General features: G+C 41.3%; 1 protein-coding gene across 1 annotated transcript in view; it reads left to right on the top strand.

The window, feature by feature from the left end:
• Window positions 1–1,093: 1,093 nt before the first annotated feature.
• Window positions 1,094–23,047, top strand: part of LOC124253414 (ADAMTS-like protein 5) — a 37,569-nt gene continuing 15,615 nt past the window's right edge. Inside the window, exons 1-3 of the mRNA XM_046687171.1 lie at window positions 1,094–1,274; window positions 20,827–21,066; window positions 22,871–22,973. Of these exons, the coding sequence (XP_046543127.1) occupies window positions 1,224–1,274; window positions 20,827–21,066; window positions 22,871–22,973 (394 nt within the window). The 5' untranslated portion in view covers window positions 1,094–1,223. The remainder of the gene's footprint in view (window positions 1,275–20,826; window positions 21,067–22,870; window positions 22,974–23,047) is intronic.

Below are 23,047 nucleotides of genomic sequence, written 5' to 3'. Positions count from 1 at the left end.
ATACCAGAAATGGGCTTCACACATTATACCCATGTGGGGAATCGAACCCGGGTCTTCGGTGTGACGAGCGAACCGACATAATATTATGGAAGGTTAATATCCCGCGCTTATGGACGCTCGAACAGAACCATAAGCAGCTTTCTTTAAATCTAGAATTTAACGCCACTGATCATGATCTGAACATGCTTTCAATCCTCCGTGTCGTTCTTAGTGAAAAACATTCGTTGAGATCACAGGGAAAACGAATCGTCTAATGGATGCTCTCTGCAGATCATATACACGTTTATCCACAAACACTTCTGTACTTAATAGTCAGCCAAGCGTTGGGACTTCACTGGAACCTGTCTATAACGCATGAAATAACATCGATAGCAAACACTTCCTTAACTCGCTGCACGTTCGGTTGGACAACCACACTCCCGGTTAACGCCAGGAAACCTGCGAGAGTGACGTAGCGGGGATTCGCCTCAGTCCGACTGGGGTAAGACTGGGAGAAGCTTGGTGTTTTATACTAACTGTCTTTTCCCCTTTACCTGTATAATAGTTCCGAGATGCATACATCTTTAAACTATCATTTTTTTAAATGGAAGTCTGTTCCCGATTTGAAAATAGGATCAGCAAGAGGTTATTCTTGCCCTAAATGTGTTAGCAAGGACACATGAAATAACGTCACCATCAAGTGTCCGGGGTAATTGTATAGAGCCGCAACATTTGTGATACTTTGTGTGGAAACCCCCCATTCAAATATAACTTCACAGCTGTAAATCTCATGATTTCATTTCTCGCCAAAAACATGTTCTTTGGATGACGCATGTTGTTATCATAATACTCGTTATCCTTGAATTAAGGAAGGCGACATGAGCTGCGCTGTGATCCAGTGCAATCAGTCTAAGTTCGATTCCCCAATGGGTTGTAAGTAAAGTGATAACATTAAGATCAATGAATCAACACATGCGAACTAAACACAATGTGTGTTACAATGAGTACGCCGCTAGTTCACAATACTGCAGAAAGCGCCGCTTGACTGTCGTGAGCACAGGGCAGCCACGAACACGTGAACATATCGCCAAAACGCAACCCATGTGAAGGATAACCCACGATGCGTGTTTTGCTGTTCTTGAGGTAGCATGGCCAAGTATATCTAAATTACCGACACTTCCAGCCTGTCTACTTCTACCCAGGACGGAGTGGATGTACGGATACGGAACATTCCCCAGCTAACCATGATTCAATTTTGCCAATTGTTTTTGGCCGTGGGACTCGTGTTGATGCAGGTAAGTTGCAATTTTTCCTACGCTTCTATGCTATGTTTGTATTAGGATGAGAACAAATCGTCGTTGTCGTGTTTGGCGCACGTCTCATAATAAAGTTTGTTGTCCTTGGAAAATAGACACACTTGTCAATAACATTAGGTAATATTCCTTTAAAAAAACATTTACTGAATTCCAAACAATCATTGTGAACTAAATATCCTAAAAAAAACAATGGATAAAGTATTCTCGATTTTGCACACATGGCATTGTACATGAATGTTTCAACTAAACATTTGCACATTTGACCGAAGTATTGTTAGACTGAAACTTATTTTAAACTTATGCTTAACTGTAACATTCTAAATTTTAGTATTTATACTTTTCAAGGTCATCGTATCAGAATTGTACGTGTGCACTACTACGTGGGACACAATTTTTGTCATCCTTTTCATAGTCCTAAATCAGACACTAAAATCTACCTACTCACAGAGGCTTACTTATTTTGCCTTTTTTCGTGTCTTTGGTGTGGAAATATAACACGTTAACTCCGCAGTTGTATCCGTTAACATGTGCCAAATTATGTGTTGGTATAATCCAATATATACAGGACATACTATAAGGAGTCTTTGGTCATGTCGAGAAGGATTTTGAACGGTTGAACAGTACCAGCAGAAAACTTCTCATATTGATATCAAGGGTGTGACTCTGAGGGTGTGGGTTCGAATCCCGGATGGGACTCAACCCAAAACAAGGTACTAGAATCTGTACTTTACTGAGAAAGTGTAATCCCAAATATAACATATGTTAGATATCAATAGTGCAGTTGTTAATGAAATACGGGAAATATTTGGTTTCTGAGGAACATTCTGAGGTATTGTTCCGTATGTGTGTCACTTTTGTCCTTTCTTAAAACACTAAAGTATGTGGACGTTCAGGACACACCGGAGCTATATGCTTTATATTCAGTATGGTCTGCTAATGATTCTGATTAAGAATATCTGTAAGCGCATGTAGCCAGTATTGTTTGGATCGGGTCATATGGAAACAATTACCTTCTCCAACTTCTCAGTGCAAAACCTCATAACGAGAAGATTGAAAGACAACGATAACTTTTACGTACGGGAACTATTGGTAAAACTTTGGAGGCAAATATATCTTTTACCACGGCAAGTCTCATTTTCCTAAGTCCGCAAGTCTGGTGGGTCTTGTCCTGGTAGCAATGCCATTTATCACGCTCTAGATTAGACAGGTGGTGAAATCTTGTAACCCATGAACCCCTTCTGATGAGGAAAACTCATTGTAACGGTACAGACCAGATGTGTTAGCGAATCCTCTGATTGCACCGTGGGATGGTGTAACTTCACCTCACAGGGTAATGGACGAATGGTAAACCCGCTAACAGATGGGTAATGCCACTGGACCCTGCTATGGAGCTTTCGCTAGATAATTAGCGCTAACATTACATAGCAGGAATATTTGAAAGGGAAACTATATAATTCTTCTTGCACTCGATGCCCATTTGTTTAACTGCCGTCGGTGAGACGATGAATATATTAATTCCAACATTTCAACAAGACGCCAGATGCACAGTCCCAGTCAAGGAAATGGGAATTTTCATTTTCATAATACGCTGGTTTGAACACAGGTATAGATTGACATTAAAAGTTAGTATTATTACATATTTCAGGTTATTTCAATATGTTCATGTAACAAACAGCCAGGGGTTACTGCTCTACTCATCACAAAGGCAGTGAAACTTTAGAAAAAGTATTAAGAGCGGCTTAAACTTCTACTCACTCTCGCACACCCAACAAAATGCTTTCATGAACGCGTGTGTTTAATGTAACACATTTTCCATTTTGCCATGCCTTTACATTCCTTTCAAAATCTTGCGCATAGTTAAAAAAGTAAACAATTGAAGTCAACATAAAGAGGGGTACAAATCACACACGCTATTGACATCTTCGCTGCTGGAACACTTGCTCCTGTTGTTATTTTATGCTTGCCCAGTTCCGATTTCCTGGATGGAAATGGTATTAATAAATTCCACGTTTAATAGCTACAGTTTAGTACGCCCGAAATCCTCTTTTCTTGGAATGATTGAAGGTCCCGCTAGGGGCGCTGACAGAGCATGCTAGTATCGTCACGACTAATTACAGGGATATTGGCCATCCCAGGACCGAGACTGGGTAAATGATAGGGCACCCAGTAATTACTCAGTTCACGTTGCTGGGAGATGCACAAAGATGTATCTATCCAGTGCCCGACAAAGACGGAGTGTACATCAGTCAGCCAGTCATGATTATACCTTCAGGAATAGGAAAACGGCCCTTAAAACTAAATTGTAGATGTTATGGTGGACTCGGTGACCTTGCTTAATCAAGGAGATAATTTGTGTTTTCAGCAACTCACTTAAGGTTCACACTGTTTATTCACATATAATTAACGTAATTGCAACGGATGTTGCGGCTTCTGTTCCTTATTACGTATAATAGATACATGGAAATCCGACCGACCAGTTGACTCGTTGTCAATCATGCGCGCACAATTTAGCCTTGTAGTGCATATTCCTGCGATAAGAGGAAGCCCCTAAAATAGCGGAGCCTGGTATGTGATGGACGCTATATCTGTTATCCGTCGTCAGTCAAAGTTTTCCTTCGGCTATTTTTTTTCTACCATAAAAGAATGTGTTCTTTTATACCGTCTTGCGTCTATTGACACATTTTCCGGAGATGATCTTAGAAATGGCCTTCAAATATTTACTTTGTACGTCGTTTGGGCCCAGGGGTGAAAGGATCCTTTGTTCTTTGAGACTGATTTTAGCGCATACCTCATAACGGAAAAACAAGAAGGGGTTTTCTTTGTATTTAGGAACGGATTCTAGAGTTGAAACAGAAGAGTGTAATATGAGCCCCTGGGGTATCGAAAGGTTATCGCTATTCACACCACAAACACTGCACCTTTTTTCTGCCTCCGTTTCTTAAAAACACGCTGAAAAAGCCACACATACTGGTGGTTTTACAGCGAGTTGTGTTTTTGATAAGCTTGGTATAGAAAACACATTTGTAAATATTGATTCCTTATGGGGAATCGCTTAGACTCGTTGCGAACAAGGACATTCGATAAATTTGTAACATTTGAGCATATGGCCATTGTCTGCAAGAAGGTTCTCACACGTCTAGCCCGTGCGGGGGTGGGGTTTTGTCATACCACCACGGTCGGGGAGATGGTTATCATACAACCCACGGTGTGTATGGCAGATTTGTTCTTTTGTTTTGACACCTGGTTGTTTATGAAAACCTTAGCTCGTAAATTTAAGAGTGTTCTTACCGTGATTGCTTCCATTCGAAGTTAACTTTTGACTTAAATGGAGTTTGGAGGGTTGAGTATAATTTGAACGGCTGAGTGGTAGTTGAAGAGTTGAGTGTTCGTTGAACGGTGGAATGGTATTTGAACGGTTAGTGGTAGTTGAAAGGCGGAGTGGTAAAAGATTGAGTGCTAAATGAACTGTTGAGTGGGTATTTGAACGGATGAGTGGTATTTGAAGGGTGCAATGGTATTTGAACGGTTGAGTGGTAGTTGAAAGGCGGAGTGGTATTTGAAAGATTGAGTGCTAAATGAACTGTTGAGTGGGTATTTGAACGGATGAGTGGTATTTGAAGGGTTGAGTGAAAGCTGAAGGGTTGGGTGCTGCATGAACGGTTGGGTGCTAGATGAACGGTTGAGTGCTAGTTGAACGGTTTGGTGCTAGATGAACGGTTGAGTGGGAGTTGAACGGTTGAGTGGTATTTCAAGGGTTGAGTGGTATTTGAACGGTTGATTGGTATATTTCAACGTTATTCAACCTTCCATGCACAAAAAATTGTATTAGCGGGTTGTAAATGTCAAATATTCCAAAAATATTATTTGAATGAACTTTACTCAGACAACTGCTTTCAATTGAATCAGGAAGGTCAATACCCACAACCCGCTGTAGACCAAATATACCATGACTTCTTTGAGTGGTATTTAGAAGTTGAAGTCAGATAGACCAAGTATATATGGATGACAACTTCTTTTATTCTCGAGCACGACGTTTCGATACAGGTTCTTGTATCGTTTTCAAGTAAGAAACTAAGAAACTAAGAAATTTCTTACTTGAAAACTAAACAAGAACCTGTATGGAAACGTCGTGCTCGAGAATAAAAGAAGTTGTCATCCATATATACTTGTTCCATCAAATATACCATGGGTTATTGTAGACAGACAATAACTAAATATATCAGGCGTGCACACATATAAAGAATATGTACAGAAACTTTCAAAAATGAAATATGGGAGAAGGCGGAAAAGTCACATTGCCAACATTTACGTGAATATCAAAATGCTTTCTCCGATAGAGTACAAGAAAACATTGTCGATAATATATATTCACGTTAACGGATATTTACGTTAATTTCTAAAAAACAAAAGAATTAAAATCTGGCCATTTATCAACAGGATCTTGTGTTATGTTATATTCCACGTTGGCACAACCCGGTGACAGCTCTGACTGGTCGTGCGGTTTATACCCGGACTGTCGACAACAAGAAATAATCCGTCCAAATTACTTGTCGACAGTCCGGGGAAAGGGAGGTGATGTTCTACATGAGTGACTTCACTCCCAGTGTTCTCGAGATTAACAAACATAGTGTGATATATAGTAGACAATATATTTATTTAGTCAATGAAACAACATGTATGTATCATATGTCACACAATATTACATATTTGTATATATAGTATATATATACTTGTGTGTCTGTTTTATATAAATAAGTGATTTCTGCAGGTGTATAAGTAATAAATATATGAAAGATGAGTCCAGTTATTTCTTCTTGCCAAAACTCCTTTACATCTGCACTAAAGTAATCTGAATGTTCAGCCAAGATGAAGCAACTCTGACACATGGTCTGTGTAGTTCAAGTCAGTAAGTCTGTCGGCAAGAAGGTCGGCCTTCAAGGATCGAATCCTAGCGTCGATGATTCGGTAGCGACGTCTACGGACGGGATCTCTCTGTTGTCCTTGGATCTGCTGAATATTTACTTCAGTAGATGACTGTTCTTTTTGTAGCATTCGCACAACCTCAAATACATTCGGATGTGTCTTCATGGCATACTTCTTGATTTTGTTGTGACAACCTTCCAAATTATTGTTAGTTCTGTGTCCATCATTTTCAAAATGATTCCAATTGGCAGAGTCCATGGACCTTCTACCCAGGTGGTAGTAACGTAATCCATCAGCTGTGTCGCCTTTTCACCTAGTGGTGCATCAAGCCAGACATCTTCAACCTTATCCAGTGGCATAGTCTGTCGTACAGACCCTGAAGTAAATATATCCAAGAAAGCCCACGCAAGTCAAGAAAATGTGGCAAGTCTAGATTTCCTCAGCTTCTGAAAATGAAGAAAGTCCCAGGGCTCCTTTTCATTATATTATATTTTTTTTACTATGAACTTTTTTCAGTAAAATATGTTCATTTCAGAGACTAGTTGTTAGTCTACCAGTGGCACTAAAGGTAGAGCTGCAGTTCTGTTTGGCAAGAGTCCATATATCAGGGGTAGCATGTGTCCCTGGTATATGGTATTCAGCATGGATCGAGTAGATTTGGTCAAACAGTCGAGGTGAAGACGAGAATGTACCATCTGCAAAGATCACATCTGCTGCAGCTCTATATTCTTGCTGGTGAAGAAGAGCAAAATGTTGCCATCATCTAGTAGGTGAAGAAAGTCATCTCCTGCTTCAGTCGTTGTCCACTCATTCTCTAGATTGATGTCTGCAAGGGTCTGTGGGAGCTTAGGGACGGTTTTATGTCTTTGTCGATACATGCTGGTTCTCATGGAGTCAAAGACAGGAGTGTTGGAGAAGGGCGTCCGGAGCAGCTGCTGGATTCTTTCTCAAGTTGCTGACTTCTTCATGGTAGATCTGGGGGATAGGCGTAGTGTTGTCAGTCTTTGCACAATGATGTTCAGTCAGCCCTAACATGTACGCAACAATGGCCATGTCTGGCTGCTCGCCTAGTTCCGTCTTTTATCGACATTGTGGTCCAGACCAGACAGCATAAAAAGGTAGTTTTGTAAAGTAGTGTATCAGTTTGCCGCTCCTCTGCCTCTACCAAGTGTGCTTTATGCTCCCATGGTCATCGTCAAACGAACAGGTGGACGTGACAGAGTGATAGACCACATTCTGCCAGTGCCCGCCGATCTTTACGCCACGACTTTTATTACTTTATGGGAAAAGGTATGTTTTACGACGGCCATACCCTTCAGATTGCTCTGAACCAGTGTTCTGTCGGTTAACCAAGGCGCAGCCTGCTGGTTCCTCAGCTTATAAGTAACATTGGCGCCCTCAGACAACATGAATCCCCGTTTTCAAAATATTTTTTGGGAATAGTTATATAAAGACTGGGACAATACTTTTTTCAGTTGTGCTAGGCCCCGGAAACCTTTTTATATTCCCTGTTGGTATATTATCAATATTGCGTGGTGGTTAAAGCGTTGGCTCGTCACGCCGAAGACCCGGGTTCGAATCCCCACATGGGTACAATGTGTGAAGCCCATTTCTGGTGTCCCCCGTCGTTGTGTTGCTGGAATATTGCTAAAAGCGGCGTAAAACCAAACTCAGTCAGTCAGTCAGTCAGTTTTATCATTATTGTTATTATACATGTATATTCCGCAAATTATCCAGATACCAGCATTTGCTTAGTTTTGGTGTTGGGGAGCGCATGAAGGTTTGAACACCCACCTTACATACCGGGTACCCATTCCCTGCTTTGTGAACAGAGGCACATTTAAACGAAGGAACTTGTCCAGGCTGACACCACAAGTCCGACACTCGTGTTTCGGGTGTATGTCGGGTGTTCGTATTTCTACCGTCTGAAGAGTGTCTTCTGTACGGTACACAGGGTGAATGTACTGTACACCGGGGTTGTGAAATCACTGTGAAGACCAGGGCCCTTATTCTCGGAACGTTCGTAACCCTAAGAATTCGTAACTTTGATCGTAGCCAATATGTTAAGAATGGGCTTAAGAAGTTCGTAGGGCGACGAACGTTTCGAGAATGGATAGCCTGTACTTATTGTTGGTCTTCAGGGTATGTAACAACCCGATCTCTGGCGGGATACCATCTCAGCACCTGGCTCTTGCTGGTCTGATGTTTCAGAACGCTTGCAAACAATGTTTGGACTGTTCCAATAACACTAAGGACATTGTTCATGTCATTCACATGAAACGCCATTGGCAACTGAATTATGTTATTGATAGTATACTACTTCAGAATTTGCAATGAAATCTGAGAAATATTTTTACTCACTTGCGGTTGCACAACCATCGTCTCCTGTAAAATTTATTGTTTTATGTCTAGGTCACCAGTAAAATTCCATTTAGAAAACACCTGCCTCATCAACTGGAAAGGGGGGAATCGATCAGAATATCCATGTATCACAGAGAAAATGCAAGGATACTGACTTACTTTGTTGTAGAACGGATGAACGGCCTTGAGGAGATTGAACTACAAAGGGTCTTAAATTGCTTCATACCCTTTAATTAAACATCGCAAATATTAGTAAACATGACGTTATAGGTAAATGTATGTCATAGATGCTGATTAAGTTGTACCAACTGAGCTTATCCCCATTCTGGCCAAGTGGGCTGACCTACTCACATCAACGGTGTAACTGAGTTTATGCCCACTCTGTCCAGGTGAGGCGACCATCTCCCACCAACGGTGTGACATATTGTGTAGACTATCAGCTAATCAACGTTCGTCATGGGGTCAAGTCTAAAGTCGATGTCCTGACGTTGATGGAGGTGGCTTGTAACACCAACATTGTCTGTTGGTTCCTTTTATAGTTCTGATGTTTCCAGTAGCACACTCTATGGACGCACACTCCTGGGATGATCCAGTAGATATGTAGCCCGAGCAGTATCATAAACGTATCTGGGATTCCAAATATGTCAGCCATTACACCGATGTAAGACTAATATATACTCTCCCAAAAACGAAACGCATATAGGAATTTCAACTGTTTTTTTATGTTTATTTTGAAACATCTTGTAGGCTTTATGAGTCAATGAAATATAGCGAAATTGCACACTGGGAATGCAGACTTATCCGTCTTTGGCACCAACTCGAGGAAAGTCAGTTTGAGTGTCACATGGAGACGTGTGGTGGCACTGAAGTCAATACCTCGTGTGACTACCGTGGGCATCCAGAACGGCATCGCTCCCCACAAGTTTCTATATTTAGTTTGCATGGATGTTGTAAGCACAGCGGATGAACGACCATGTTCTGTTGAAAGACACGTGGACATGACTTAATGTTGTTGAAAGTTCTTCATGTATCTCCGCTGGTGATTTATACAATACAGAACTCATTCCTGTGCCATTGTCGTTCTCATTGTCTCTCGTGAATATGTTGCCATCTCTAACAGCTGAGTGGAAACATATTTACGCTTTATGAGAAAAGGGAAGCTTGTTTAAAATGCTACTGTTACAACTTGGTGTACAGAAAGGGAATTCCACTGTACACAGTGCTACCTGCCCGTGGTACTATCATGATAACATTCTGGGATGCGGGAGGAAAACCCGAATTGATATAGGTCTGAGACGTTTACTACTTTGGCGAAACCCATGATGACGGACATGGTGTTGGCAAACCTGGCTACAAAATTAGGGCAAATCAAAGATTCGAAACCACGATCCTTAACACGCCCAAGGGAGGTAACTGCACACAGCTATCTGCCTCGCCTTAGACGACGTGGCCTTTCTTGAATCACTTCAAGGTGAACATAATAATTGCTTTCTATTTCTGCTCACTATTCATTGTCTATGATTAATGGAACTAATCGGAAATTTAATAAATGTCCTCTAACCTATACAAGATCCCTCCTCGAATACTGGAGGAAAACATGACATTGCCTATTTTTGTTAATATTAACTAATTTTATGTGTATAATATGTGTGAGTTAATCTTGGAGATAATTAAATAGCAGTGGGAACTTTGTCTGTTTTGAAATGATTGCACATGTGCTGTAGATAGCATCTACTGGGGGCACCTGTCGACGCATGTGCCTGTTGCTGTTTAATGGTAACTTAACTTCAAGCAATAAAGGCGAAGAAACTCAAACATTTGCCGACTGTCGTTATTTACGTCAGTGCAGGGATAAAGCAGCATTGACAGAAATAGACGCCAAGTAGGTACTGTCCAGATTGGAAGTAATGTAAGTAGATATGCTGATTTTGATTAATAAATTCTCTGTGTGACACCGTTATGGCTGTCTACAGTTGCTACATCTCTTCATACGCGGCTACAGGATGATTAACGGGTACTCCAATTGTTCGTTCTGGATGTACTAGGTAGATTGTCTCTCGAACACTGGAGAAATGGCAAAATATAATATTTTACATCGAGAAGGTGCGTGCGCGTGCGCGCGCGCCGCCTGTGTATTCACGAGTCTAAACCGTACAGTTGATCCTGCTTCAGCAGATACTTTTAGTATCATGTGGAGAGTTTCACGCTTTTATTTTATGTTCAAAACCAAATATCGTAAACAATTCAATTAATATTTTTCAGACGTCATCAGAAAAAGCGAAAAACGGGTTTTGAGCTGTTCTTAGAAATATTTCAAGATTTATTGCAACCTGGCTTATATTAGCCTAGAAAATTGCTCATAATTGTCTAGCTTATGGTTTATGCCAGCGTGGTTCTGCACGTGTAGTTGATGTAAAACCGCCTGCACGTGCCTCTCCATATCTGCGGGACACAGCCGTGACTAACGACAGAGTCTGGCATCCCAGAACGTTGCATTCAATTAGATGCTTTCCTCATTGTATTCAATTAATATTTTTCAGACGTCATCAGAAAAAAGCGAAAAACGGGTTTTGAGCTGTTCTTAGAAATATTTCAAGATTTATTGCAACCTGGTTTATATAAGCCTAGAAAATTGCTCATAATTGTCTAGCCTATGGTTTATGCCAGCGTGGTTCTGCACGTGTAGTTGATGTAAAACCGCCTGCACGTGCATCTCCATATCTGCGGGGTACAGCCGTGACTAACGACAGAGTCTGGCATCCCAGAACGTTGCATTCAATTAGATGCTTCCCTCATTGTATGCAGAAGAAACTGTTGGAAGTTACCTTATGTTATGATATAACGGTATGATGACATAATCTATATTATTTTTTACACAATGTTTATTTCCCTGCCCCATGTTTCAAATGTTAACTTTACATAAATCGCTGAAATGAAATCAACGCTTTCATCTGGCGTGGTGGAATGGATTTCTCAGACCTCATTTAAATGTGATATGTGTTGATAGGACACACGGTGTTATTGATTATCCTGTAGTCAGACTCCCCACCCCAATCCCCCCACCCCGCAATTGTTCATCCGGGTCATCTTGAAATGCTGCACATGTTAGATGATGTGCCATCATAGCAGGGCAGTGTAGCGCAATGTGTTTAGTGTTACACGGTATTAGATTTGACGGGGAAATGATTGGAAAGTGGGGGCGCTACGATAATGGAATGATTAGCTTAGTTTTGTAGCCGACAAAGAAAAAAGTTATCATGTAGTAATTTGTGTGTGGTTAGTACTATCGGGAAGTTTGTTCCTGTGCAGCTGGTGACAGGTTTATGTCCGAAGGTACATTAATGTTGATCTGTACGCCTATCTCTGCGCGGCACACAACACGTGGATATCTGAATGGAGGTATTCCCACAGGGTAAAAAACAACTACTTCGGTATTAAAACGAAAAACGTGATATGATCGCCATGTCGCTGGTGATCATGTTCAAGAAGGAAAAGATAACTGCTTTGACTTGCCTAGAGCTGAGTATGATATGCGCTGACGTGGCTAGAGTCGAGTATCATATGCACTAACGTGGTTGGAGCCGAACATTACATGCACTGACAATGTTAGAGCCGAACATCTTGTTCACTGACATGCTTAGAGCCGAACATCACATGCACTGGAATGGTTAGAGCCAAACATCACATGCACAGAAATGGTTAGAGCCGAACATCTAGTGCACTTACAAGTTTAGAGCCGAACATCACATGATCAGTGATGATTACAGCCGAACATCACATGCACGGAAATGGTTAGAGCCGAACATCTTGTGCACTGACATGCGTAGAGCCGAACATCACATGATCAGTGATGATTAGAGCCGAACATCACATGCACGGAAATAGTTAGAGCCAGACTTTTTGTGCACTGACATGCGCAGAGCCGAACATCACATGCTCAGTAATGATTAGAGCCGAACATAACATGATCAGTGATGATTAGAGCCGAACATCACATGCACTGGAATGGTTAGAGCCGAACATCACATTCACTGAAATGCGGACTTGCACTAGAGGTGAGCACCGCATGTACACGTCAGCTAATTTGAATATCACACTGAAAGTATGGACATGGAGGTCAGCGTCCTCTTCTTGTGAAATAAGGTAGGCTGGTACTGTGTGACCAGCTAATATCATACAACAATCAGGGAAACACGTGTACAGATCTAGTAACATGTACTCACATATCACTGACATATACATTGAAATAAATAAGGAAGTGCCATTCGTTTATAATCACATGTAGTTTATTTGTAGTTGAACTATTTAGTGATCTAACAAAATGCTCAGATAAAGCTTCTGTATATGGACTTAGTTCAAGGAACACCATTCTAAACAACAGCCAGTGGGTATTTTGTCAACGGTACAGGGGCAGATACAGCTCTTTGAGAAGGGGTGGGTGGGGGGTGCACACTATTGAGAAAAGGAGGGGTGCACACTTCATTTTCACCCGTGTTTCAGTGGTCATGTAATAAACTTTCAGGGCAAGGGGGTGGGGTGGGGGTGCGCACCCCTACACCCCCCTCTGGATCCGCCTATGCGGTATTCAGGAATTGATTAACTACGAGGCACGCGTTTAAAAACATAATATTAAGAGCTTCCTGATTGTCAGGTTTGGGTGTATATGACCCATACGAACGATACTAAGGACACTGAATACACTAGACATGCTTTTGGAATGTTTTCAAAAGAACTCCGTCCCTGTATTAGATTGGCGGCACCACCAGCTACATGTAATTGGATGTTCATCAGATGCAGATGTTGCCCGGATGTATAAACACGCAAGTGCCGTTGCACGTGACCTCAGGTCAGGTCATGACCTCAGTGATCTCACCGGTAGCACATGTCAGGTGACAGGTGCGTGGCAAAGGTTCCTTCATATTGGTCCGTGTTTCCCTGTGAATACAGGTGACAAGAGCCCTGGCTACAAGTAAACTTGTAGAACCGATTTATTAAATCCCCTTTGACACTGAGATATTAATGTTTTATCTGTTTCCAAACCAATGTTCATAAGAACGAATTTCTTGTTGATGTATTAAATTAACTGCATATTTCAATCAGGGCGTTCACCGTCTTCTAATGACATCCAATTTACTGAAGTTGACGAGGTGAAATGTCTGCCGTCTCAGTGACAGTTTCAACGATATTTCGCCATAATATTCCCTCGATAAGCATGTTTCAAAAACTATATGGCCGCTGTGTATGTTAGATATTACGACTAATTATACCCCGTCATATCTGTTATCAGTGATGTTGTCGCTAGGTTGTGATACCCTTGCTTTTAGCACCCCCGTGTTCATAAGTCCTCCTACATCAACAAGCTGCAGCAATAACTGTGTCGACTTCCTTCTCCATCACTTAACACGTACTATATATACATCTGTATCACTTATCGTGACACACCAACACGCAAGATATGCACACACGCCGATCTGTGTAAAACGTTCTTTCAGAAAATAAATTCCGATAAAATCACTATCGTATTGCTTCAGACTGCCGACAAACTGTCGTGAGTCTCAACACCGAACGCCGGCTTAGGCCGTCTTTTTAAACATGCACCTTTATCGTGGAGTGTGCCTAGTTTTGAATTATCTGGGTGTTCCCCTGCCAACATTCATGTTACTGTCAGTTGTGCATGTCGAATAGGTAACAGATAGCCAAGTGGCTGGTGTTGATTCAGACCTGGCTTCATGGAGTGACTGCTCGTCTGGATAATGTTACACTGCAACATCTCACATTTTGTACGTAAATACCAGGTAAACAGGAAGGACCATTAGCTGTACATACTAGCGTTATTCTTCAGACGACTCAATATACCACACCTATCAGATACGGGCTAAAATTGTAGTTCACGGTGTCGGTGTTAGCGTGGAAAGGAATGTTGGTCGCATACAATGTTTGCTTATATTAAGAGGTGTGTGGGTGCGTGCGTGCGCGTGCGTGTGTCCGTACGTCTTATGTCCGTTTGTCACATATTTCTTTCGAATCGTAATGTTACATAAATGTGTATCCTAAGATGGACACGTGAGACGTTTAAAATATGTGATTAGTTTTAAATAAAAGCGACAAAACAAAATTCTTTGTCATAAATACACACCACAAAATCGTGTCAAAATCAGGAATGACAGAGCGCACAATTGTTTCCACTCAACACATATGCTATACAAAAACTTTAAAAGCATTTTGAAAATTTTCTGTAAGAATCATATTGCACTCCTTAAAATCTTTGTAGAATAAGCATTCTCATTCGTACATGAAATGTTGTGAAACGTAGATACCAAAAGCTAAAGCAGCCAGAATATCGCTCAATAGAAACAGAAGGTTGACGTCATTCCTCCAGTCATACAGTCTTTTCAAAAGTCAGTGTTGCCACCCCGAGTAGATCTGAATATGAAACAGATGAGGCGTTTTGACTTGTTTGTGTCAGTTCTTGTTGGAAATTGACTATTTTATCATTGATTACCGATCTTAATGTTAAAGGTTGTTTTAATGTTCTTGGTCAAGTTCATATGCACAGAGAAACAGATCAGCAAGGATGGTAGCGCAGTTGAGTATTCGGATTTCGTGTTTCTTGTCTAAATGTCTTAAAATGCACAAGGATTAGAAGAAGTCCAGCATATCCCGTACAGTTTTCGCAGTAAGCTTCGGATGGCATTGCCTGCATTTCCGAAAAACTGCCACGAGCCTTCCAAGGTACATCTGTAACTATCTCACTGTGTTGCAGGCTGTTTAGAGTAATTCCCATAGATCATGGAATGAAATGATCATTTTGTGTGGAATTGTGCTGCATAGTGTTGGAAACCAATTCTCTTGACAGAACAGTTCTCTTATGAATTGGAAAAGTTAGACAAATCTCTTTTTTTAGCATCCCAAAAAAGTATTACGTCCACATAAATTCATTTTTTGTTTCATAACTTTCTGTGAATATACAGACAATGCTTATTTCATCGTATCGAGGATTATGGATAATCTTTGCGAGAGAGATTTGCTGGTACATTTCTTGAACCCATCAATATGTCTTTAACAACACTGAAGCACCCCTGATTATACAGAGAACAAGTTAGGAGCAGTATGGTGAGTTTTGGCAGACACAAGTTGAAAACCTTACATCGCTGCCAAGTCCACGTTCTGCAACACGTTCCTTGAAACTGAAATATAAACTTGCATGAGGTGGTGTTCGAAGAAAAAGAGTGAAACTGTTGGGGTTTCCTGAAATTTGAAATACTGTCAAACATTTTGAGAATCTGGTATTTGTGTATATATAACTTAAGTTTAGACAGAGACCATACCGGTATATGGCTCTGGCTTAGGGCATCAGTTACCAATTCCAGTGTGCGTAAATTTCACATTCAGGAACATGCTTTCTGTTTCTGAATAAGTAGAACAGTTTCTGGTTTGTCCAAACTGTTTACAGCACCATAAAGAACTATACTTTGAAGTCGATACTGTTTGCACGTTATATTTGTACACCCACGCATCAGCAAACTTTGCTACAGGCCTTTGATTTCTGTCAGCGACTGAGATTATAATCCAGCTATCACTTTCTGCAGCCCCAATGGTTCTCTAAGGAGAGAACATATCATCCACATAATCAACATTATCATTTAGCCTTCGGCCTTCTTTGTTACCATGACTAGAGCGTCGTCTATGGGGTATCTTAATCTCGGAACTGACTCGAAATATTTATGTAACTCTTGATAACATATTTCCACTCCGTATTTCTGTATAAGGTTTTACGTAGAAACGCTAAACAGGATAAACAGTGCACGTGTCTCTAGAATAGTGTACAGTACTCGTGTGTCCAGATTAGGGTTCAATCCACATGTGTTCAGATTAGGGTTCAGTACACGTGTGTCCAGATTAGGGTTCAGTACACGTGTGTCAGATTAGGGTTCACTACACGTGTGTCCAGATTAGGGTTCAGTACACGTTCAGATTAGGGTTCAGTACACGTGTGTTCAGATTAGGTTCAGTACACGTCAGGGTTCACACGTGTGTTCAGATTAGGGTTCAGTACACGTGTGTTCAGATTAGGGTTCAGTACACGTGTGTTCAGATTAGGGTTCAGTACACGTGTGTCCAGATTAGGGTTCAGTACACGTGTGTCCAGATTAGGGTTCAGTACACGTGTGTCCAGATTAGGGTTCAGTACACGTGTGTCCAGATTAGGGTTCAGTACACGTGTGTCCAGATTAGGGTTCAATAACACGTGTGTCCAGATTAGGGTTCAATACACGTGTGTTCAGATTAGGTTCAGTACACGTGTGTTCAGATTAGGGTTCAGTACACGTGTGTCAGATTAGGGTTCATAGTAACAGATTAGGTCACGTGTGTTCAGATTAGGGTTCAATCCACGTGTGTTCAGATTAGGGTTCAGTACACGTGTGTTCAGATTAGAGTTCAATCCACGTGTGTCCAGATAAAGCTCTCACCATGACTGTGCAGTTACACATGTTCCATGCAATATAAGTAAGTATATATGGCAGTTGGGTGCGTTGATTTAAAGCTATTTTGACCAGTGTGTTGAGTTATATGAAGATGTGTAGGTTCCAGATGTTGACCATATTGGCGAAACCCAAGATCGCAGGTATGGTACATACAAACCTAATGACGTAATCAGGGCGATGTTCGAACACACTATCATACGTTTTTGAAGGGACGCAACAAATACTGGCGGATTAGGACCAGCGCCATCGATGTACTTTGGAGGATCCTGAAGAAGAAAGTAACAGGGCGTAAAGTCGTAAATAACACCGACAAAAGGAAATACGAAATCTATGTTAAAAGCTGAGTCAACTGTTGGGTTCCTCTTCTATCAGTGTTCACTTGGGGCGGTGGGGTAGCCTAATGGTTAAAGCGTTGGCTCGTCACGCCGAAGACCCGGGTTCGAATCCCCACATGGTTACAATGTGTGAAGCCCATTTCTGGTGTCCCCCGCCGTGATGTTGCTGGAATATTGCTAAAAGCGGCGTAAAACCAAACTCAGTCAGTCAGTCAGTCAGTGTTCACTTAGATGCATGTGTGAGGATGCCATCAAATCGTTATAACACTTGGATGATAATTCAGTTCAAAAGAACTGTTCTAAGAAAACATTTTAAACATTCATTTTATTCCATTGGCTCAAAATCAGGTTTAAACCGGACATGAACTTACTCGCCTCAATGCCTTATCTCCTTCCTGTAACATCAAATCTGATACCACAAGAGTGACATCCGTTATAGCGTGCAATATGGCGTCAGTTTGGTAACCGACACTCACGATATATCGCACGCTCTGACAACAGATGATGTGTTAGTATTGCACCACGTCTTTCACATACTTTATGAGAAGGTATTGTCAGTCGAATTTCATGTATCTCCTGAAGACTGGCCAATAAACTACATCTTCTCACGACAAACTACCATGTATCGTGTGTGGCACTGCCTAACGCCATCCTCAGTTGACGTGGAAATGATAGTGTAGGAACTCATAGGGTTATCTGTTATAGGGCAACGGCGTCACACAGGCCAGTGCTTGAACTCTTCTTGGGTATTACCGTAACATTCATAGCAGTTATCTTAAAGCTAAAAACAGTAACTAGAATAGTGAATGTGTCTCCTGTGGAGAAAAACGTATTGTGTGATATAGGATTCTATACATACTCTGAAATATGTCTTGCCGGAGCATGCAGGCAGATAAGGTTCTGCAAGAGGGCATGCTGGGGGTTTGGTCGTGCGTCTTCTGTACAATATTTTCAGGGCTTATGGAGAAGTAATATCTCATTTCTGATAAAAATGAATGCATTAATAGAGGGAAAGTATGTGTCCTAGCATATGTTTGATATTATTGTGATTTGTTAGGTCTTATATCAGTAATATGAAACTGGGAAGCAAATAAACGCCGATTAAGCCATCTTAACTACACACATCCAAGTCTGAGCCCATGGCAATTGAAGTCTACAATATAGCATTGCTACTTATACATATTTAATCTAGATGGTCAGTGAGATATGTTAGCTGGTGCTGATGTTCGTGTTGTGTTTGGTCGACCCGTCGCTCCTCAGGCACCACTCCTCAGATACCACTGGATCAGACTCGTGAAGGTCCAGGTTAGAATAAACCTTTATGATCAGTAACCCATGCCTGTCGTAAGAGGCGACTAACGGGGGTTCAGCAATCCATGTGGTCAGGCTCGCAGGGCGACTTCGGTTCGCTGACTTGGTTGACACATGTCATCGGTTCCCAATTACGTAGGTCGATGCTCATGGTGTTGATCACTGTATTGTCTAGTCCAGACTAGATTATTTACAGACCGCCGCTATATAGCTGGAATATTGCTGAGTGCGGCGTAAAACTATACTCACTCACTCCTGTTAAATCAAGGTATAACTCGAATCTTCTATATGTCAGAATTCATAGACCGCTTTATCACCAATACTCTGCCATTTTTATACAAAATGTCAAGAAATGTGTTTCGTGTGTAGGTCATGGTTGGGCCCAACGTGTGTGTTCCGCTTTTTGCGATACTCTATATTTTGGCCTTGACCTGACCTTTGCACTTTTTGCCATTACCCGGACAGTTTTGTTAGTAATATAATTTTTATCTGGGCACTTAGTTGACCTGTGCACTTTGGTCATGCTCGTGCATTAACTCTGACACTGTCAGTATATTCTCCTCTGTAAGCACTGGATCATTAAGGCTGCCACCTCCCGTCAAATGTCCACCTTTATTTCTTCACGAGGTTTGAATCTGACTTTCACAATAGCTATTACGTGGCTACGTTATACAATATAACTGAGTATTTGTTTAGTTTCTGTGGGATTTGATATGTGTTTCGCAAAATCCTTTACATCGTGACCTTTTCTACCATGCTTTTTTCTGTCGCGGCTCATACGTGTCTGACATTGCCAGACTGAAGGAGCTGTTCCTTCTCATGATCTCAAACGTTTTAAAATTGTCAGATTTAATGATAGATTACCTCCGTATTTATGTAGCACATGTTTTAATATCTACGCTGACTCTAACATTTTATAATGTGGCTATTATCGTTGACATTCTGAACTAATCCCAATATAGCGAAGTGAACTACAGTGCCTTGGTAATATTCGTCAGTTATATCCCTCGAATTGGACGTTGTTTCCTTTCAATCGCCTCATAACTCTGAACTGCCAAACATTTACTTATGCTCTAGCATCCAGAATGCACGAGTTATAACGCCTGAAATGACGTAATAGTAATAGTTACCATTGTTACGATTCACCCTCAGTGTGAATCTGTGAACAGACTCCTGACACGGTAAAGGGACACAGCTCTAATGACAGTGTATTGTAGTAACCTGTCAACGTATATTCACATACACTATTTACTTCACCAAATGATGTTTTCCACATGCTTGCTACAAAAGACTTGCAGACAAATTACATTTTAGGGAACAGAAAAAAATAAGACATTTCTCCGTTTTTTATTAATTAGAGAATGTTTTGGCTGATGGAGCAGATTATGTCAGGATTGTTATATGTGTAAATACCCAGGATACCAGACAAGACGCAGCACAGAAGCTCTCTAAACAGTGCCACAATAAAAGACGGTTGTCGTGACATGACGAGGCATGCTTGGCGTATGTTCGGGCTGATAAACGTTATGTAATACACTGAGTGAGTGCCTGTGTACACATATAAGTAATTTTCACTGCTTTGTAATGTTGTTTTACCTACTTCTCAATATTGTGACAGTATTCCCACCAAAAGGTGATGATTTGCTTTTGCCGCCAGATGGCGGTGTCATTAACACCATGCTTAGAAATGTTGCGCATGAGAGAGTAAACCTGCCTTGAACACTGTTTCAACCACAATGATTTGCCTAAAGTGGAAGGAAAGTCATTATTTAGATAATTATGTAGAATACAGCCTCTTTGGTCAAGTCACGAGCAAAGGACAGAAAAAGACAGTTCTAATCCACGAATCTAATCGGAACCTGGCTTAATCAAGGGACGTAACTCCGCTAGCTTCTGACTTGTGCGCCTTAGTCTGTCGAGGATCCGTTTGTCATGTATTCGAACAGGGGATTTGGAGACTTCATTCTACCTTGTTCTTGATTATATTGCATCCATTACCTTAAATAGTTTCTGACATTGTGAAGCTGTCACACCTTCATATATTCTTCAATAAGGCGTTAAACCCAACTCACTCACTCACTTACTCAGTTACATGTTTTCTCTCATTTGCTACAGGCACGAGGTAAGAAGCTGAGTGGCGGTGACCTACCCCCGATCCCCAACGTCCAACCCCGACCCCTGCCCCCGGCCATCTGGGGTCACTGGACGAATTATGGCCCCTGCTCCAGGACATGTGGCCGGGGGGTGAAGATGAGGACACGTGATTGTCTTCAGTGGACGGGTGAACGTTACACCGAGACGCACCTCACCGCTTGTGTCGGCAACAACATCGACTACAGGCTCTGTGAACTTGGGGTAAGACGTATAGACAATTCGATGCCAGACATCATAATTCGTGTAAGCTGATATATAACAAGTCATTATGATTATATTTGCTTCTTATATTTGATGTATATCTATTAGCAGCTGCTGAGAATATATAGATCTCAAGCAGTTGCCACTTAGCGAGATTTCGCGAGATTTCCGGTTCAAAATTACTTCATTGCAGACTGTACATACAGGAATCAAATTAACAACGTTGTTCTCGTAAAGAATTGGTTTCATTATACAGTACAGTTACATTGCTGTTAATCTGACGTACATAAGAAAATAAACACCTGGTGCCTTTCAGTTATTTACAAATAAATAGCGTTGTGTACATGCGGTTAAAATACAATTTCGATGTCGTAGACGATTCGGTCGATGTTGACGGATGTATGACATGTCCCGAAATGGTCGATCTCATCACTGTTTTGTCCTGATATGCCGAGCCAACGATGTTGATGATGATGACGCCACTGTGAACGTCCGTTTATGAAGATAGAGAATATTCAGTTGATGGTCATCTTGCGTGGACACATTCGGTCTTCCAGTTACGGCACGCGTCTCATTACTCTGATGATGGTCTGCCTTGTTCTGGTAATGTGGCTTATCAAAGCCCCCATCTGCGACATTCCAATGGCTCGTCCTCGCTCCGCTGCTGATTAAATCGGCATTTTGACCTGTGACCAATCCCAGTCGACAGTGTATTATATTATGTTCAACAAGATCCCGATTTTCATGATAACCTACGGACAACACTGTAAAGGATAGACTGCAGGTAGACAATGATTGGGCCTTATAGGTCACAGGCAAAACACTTTTCAACATACATACATTGCTTAATGGGATAATATTCCCAAACTACCAGGTGTGTACTTTGTTTTGTACGTCAGTTTATTACCTCTTCTCAAGGTCCATAAGGCCACATAAAAATATGCTTGTTTATCATCACTTTTTAAAAAGAAATATGGGGCGGGCGGATTTTATTTTTACATTTGGTTTTACTTCATGCCCCAACCCCTTGATTTCTGTGGAAATTTACACCCTTAATTTGTTAGATAAAAATCAAAACTTAGAAGTGTGAACAATTCATGCACATTTTGAGAGTCAAAGTTGCATTTTCTCTAGTGTAAAAAAATTAAAATCGGGTAGAATTGTGGGGTCGGGCGGTAATGAGAAACAAGACTATTTTTATATATGGCCTAATAAGTATAGTCCGTTTGGGTTCAAATGAGAACGACAAATGATTAAATAACTCGATAATTGGGATAAGTGCACAAAACATGAATAAGACACATGGCCCTGAAACCTCCGTGACAAACGGATGATGGAACAGCGCCTGACGAGCTGGGGTCATCTCACCTGGCTGTGCTGAGTTGCACCTGAATGTGTGCTGGTACTATTCCACCAGCCGTTTGTCACCCCTCGGTATGAGCGTGAAAATAGCACAATGTTACATGATGGTATCCCGCGATCGATCATAAAACGTCAGATTTCAGATCCTGTTGGGTACGGAGATTTCAGTACCATGTGTCTTATTTATGTTTTGTGCACTTATCCCAATTTCAAACTATTTAATCACTCATCGTTCTCATTTGAACCCAATCGGACTATAGATCTCATTACATTAGGGTTATTGCAAACATCTGATATCTGGAATATCTTCTGAGAAAGAAACTCATTAGAATTTTAGCTGAAGGTAAGTTTCATATGATAGTTCACTCGATGTAGAATTTTGTTTCAATCATACACATGCATGGCCTAGATACAGACACACCTGTGTGTGAATGTGTTACAGAAGTGTCCCCGCGATGAAGACTTCCGGGCCTACCAGTGTCGCGTCCTCAGCAAGACCCGCCATGTGGCAGGCCGCACCCATCAGTGGATACCGTACGATGGAGGTACCGCTCGTTACTATTTGTCTCTCTTACACAGAACTACGTGACCATGTATGTGTCAGCTGTCAGCTTCGCAT

Source organism: Haliotis rubra, unplaced genomic scaffold (genome assembly GCF_003918875.1).
Source record: "Haliotis rubra isolate DU_JTF1 unplaced genomic scaffold, ASM391887v1 Scf54, whole genome shotgun sequence".
Classification (NCBI taxonomy): Eukaryota; Metazoa; Mollusca; class Gastropoda; order Lepetellida; family Haliotidae; genus Haliotis; species Haliotis rubra.
The sequence above is the reverse complement of the archived record's forward strand: the minus strand, read 5'-3'. Positions and strand labels throughout refer to the sequence as shown.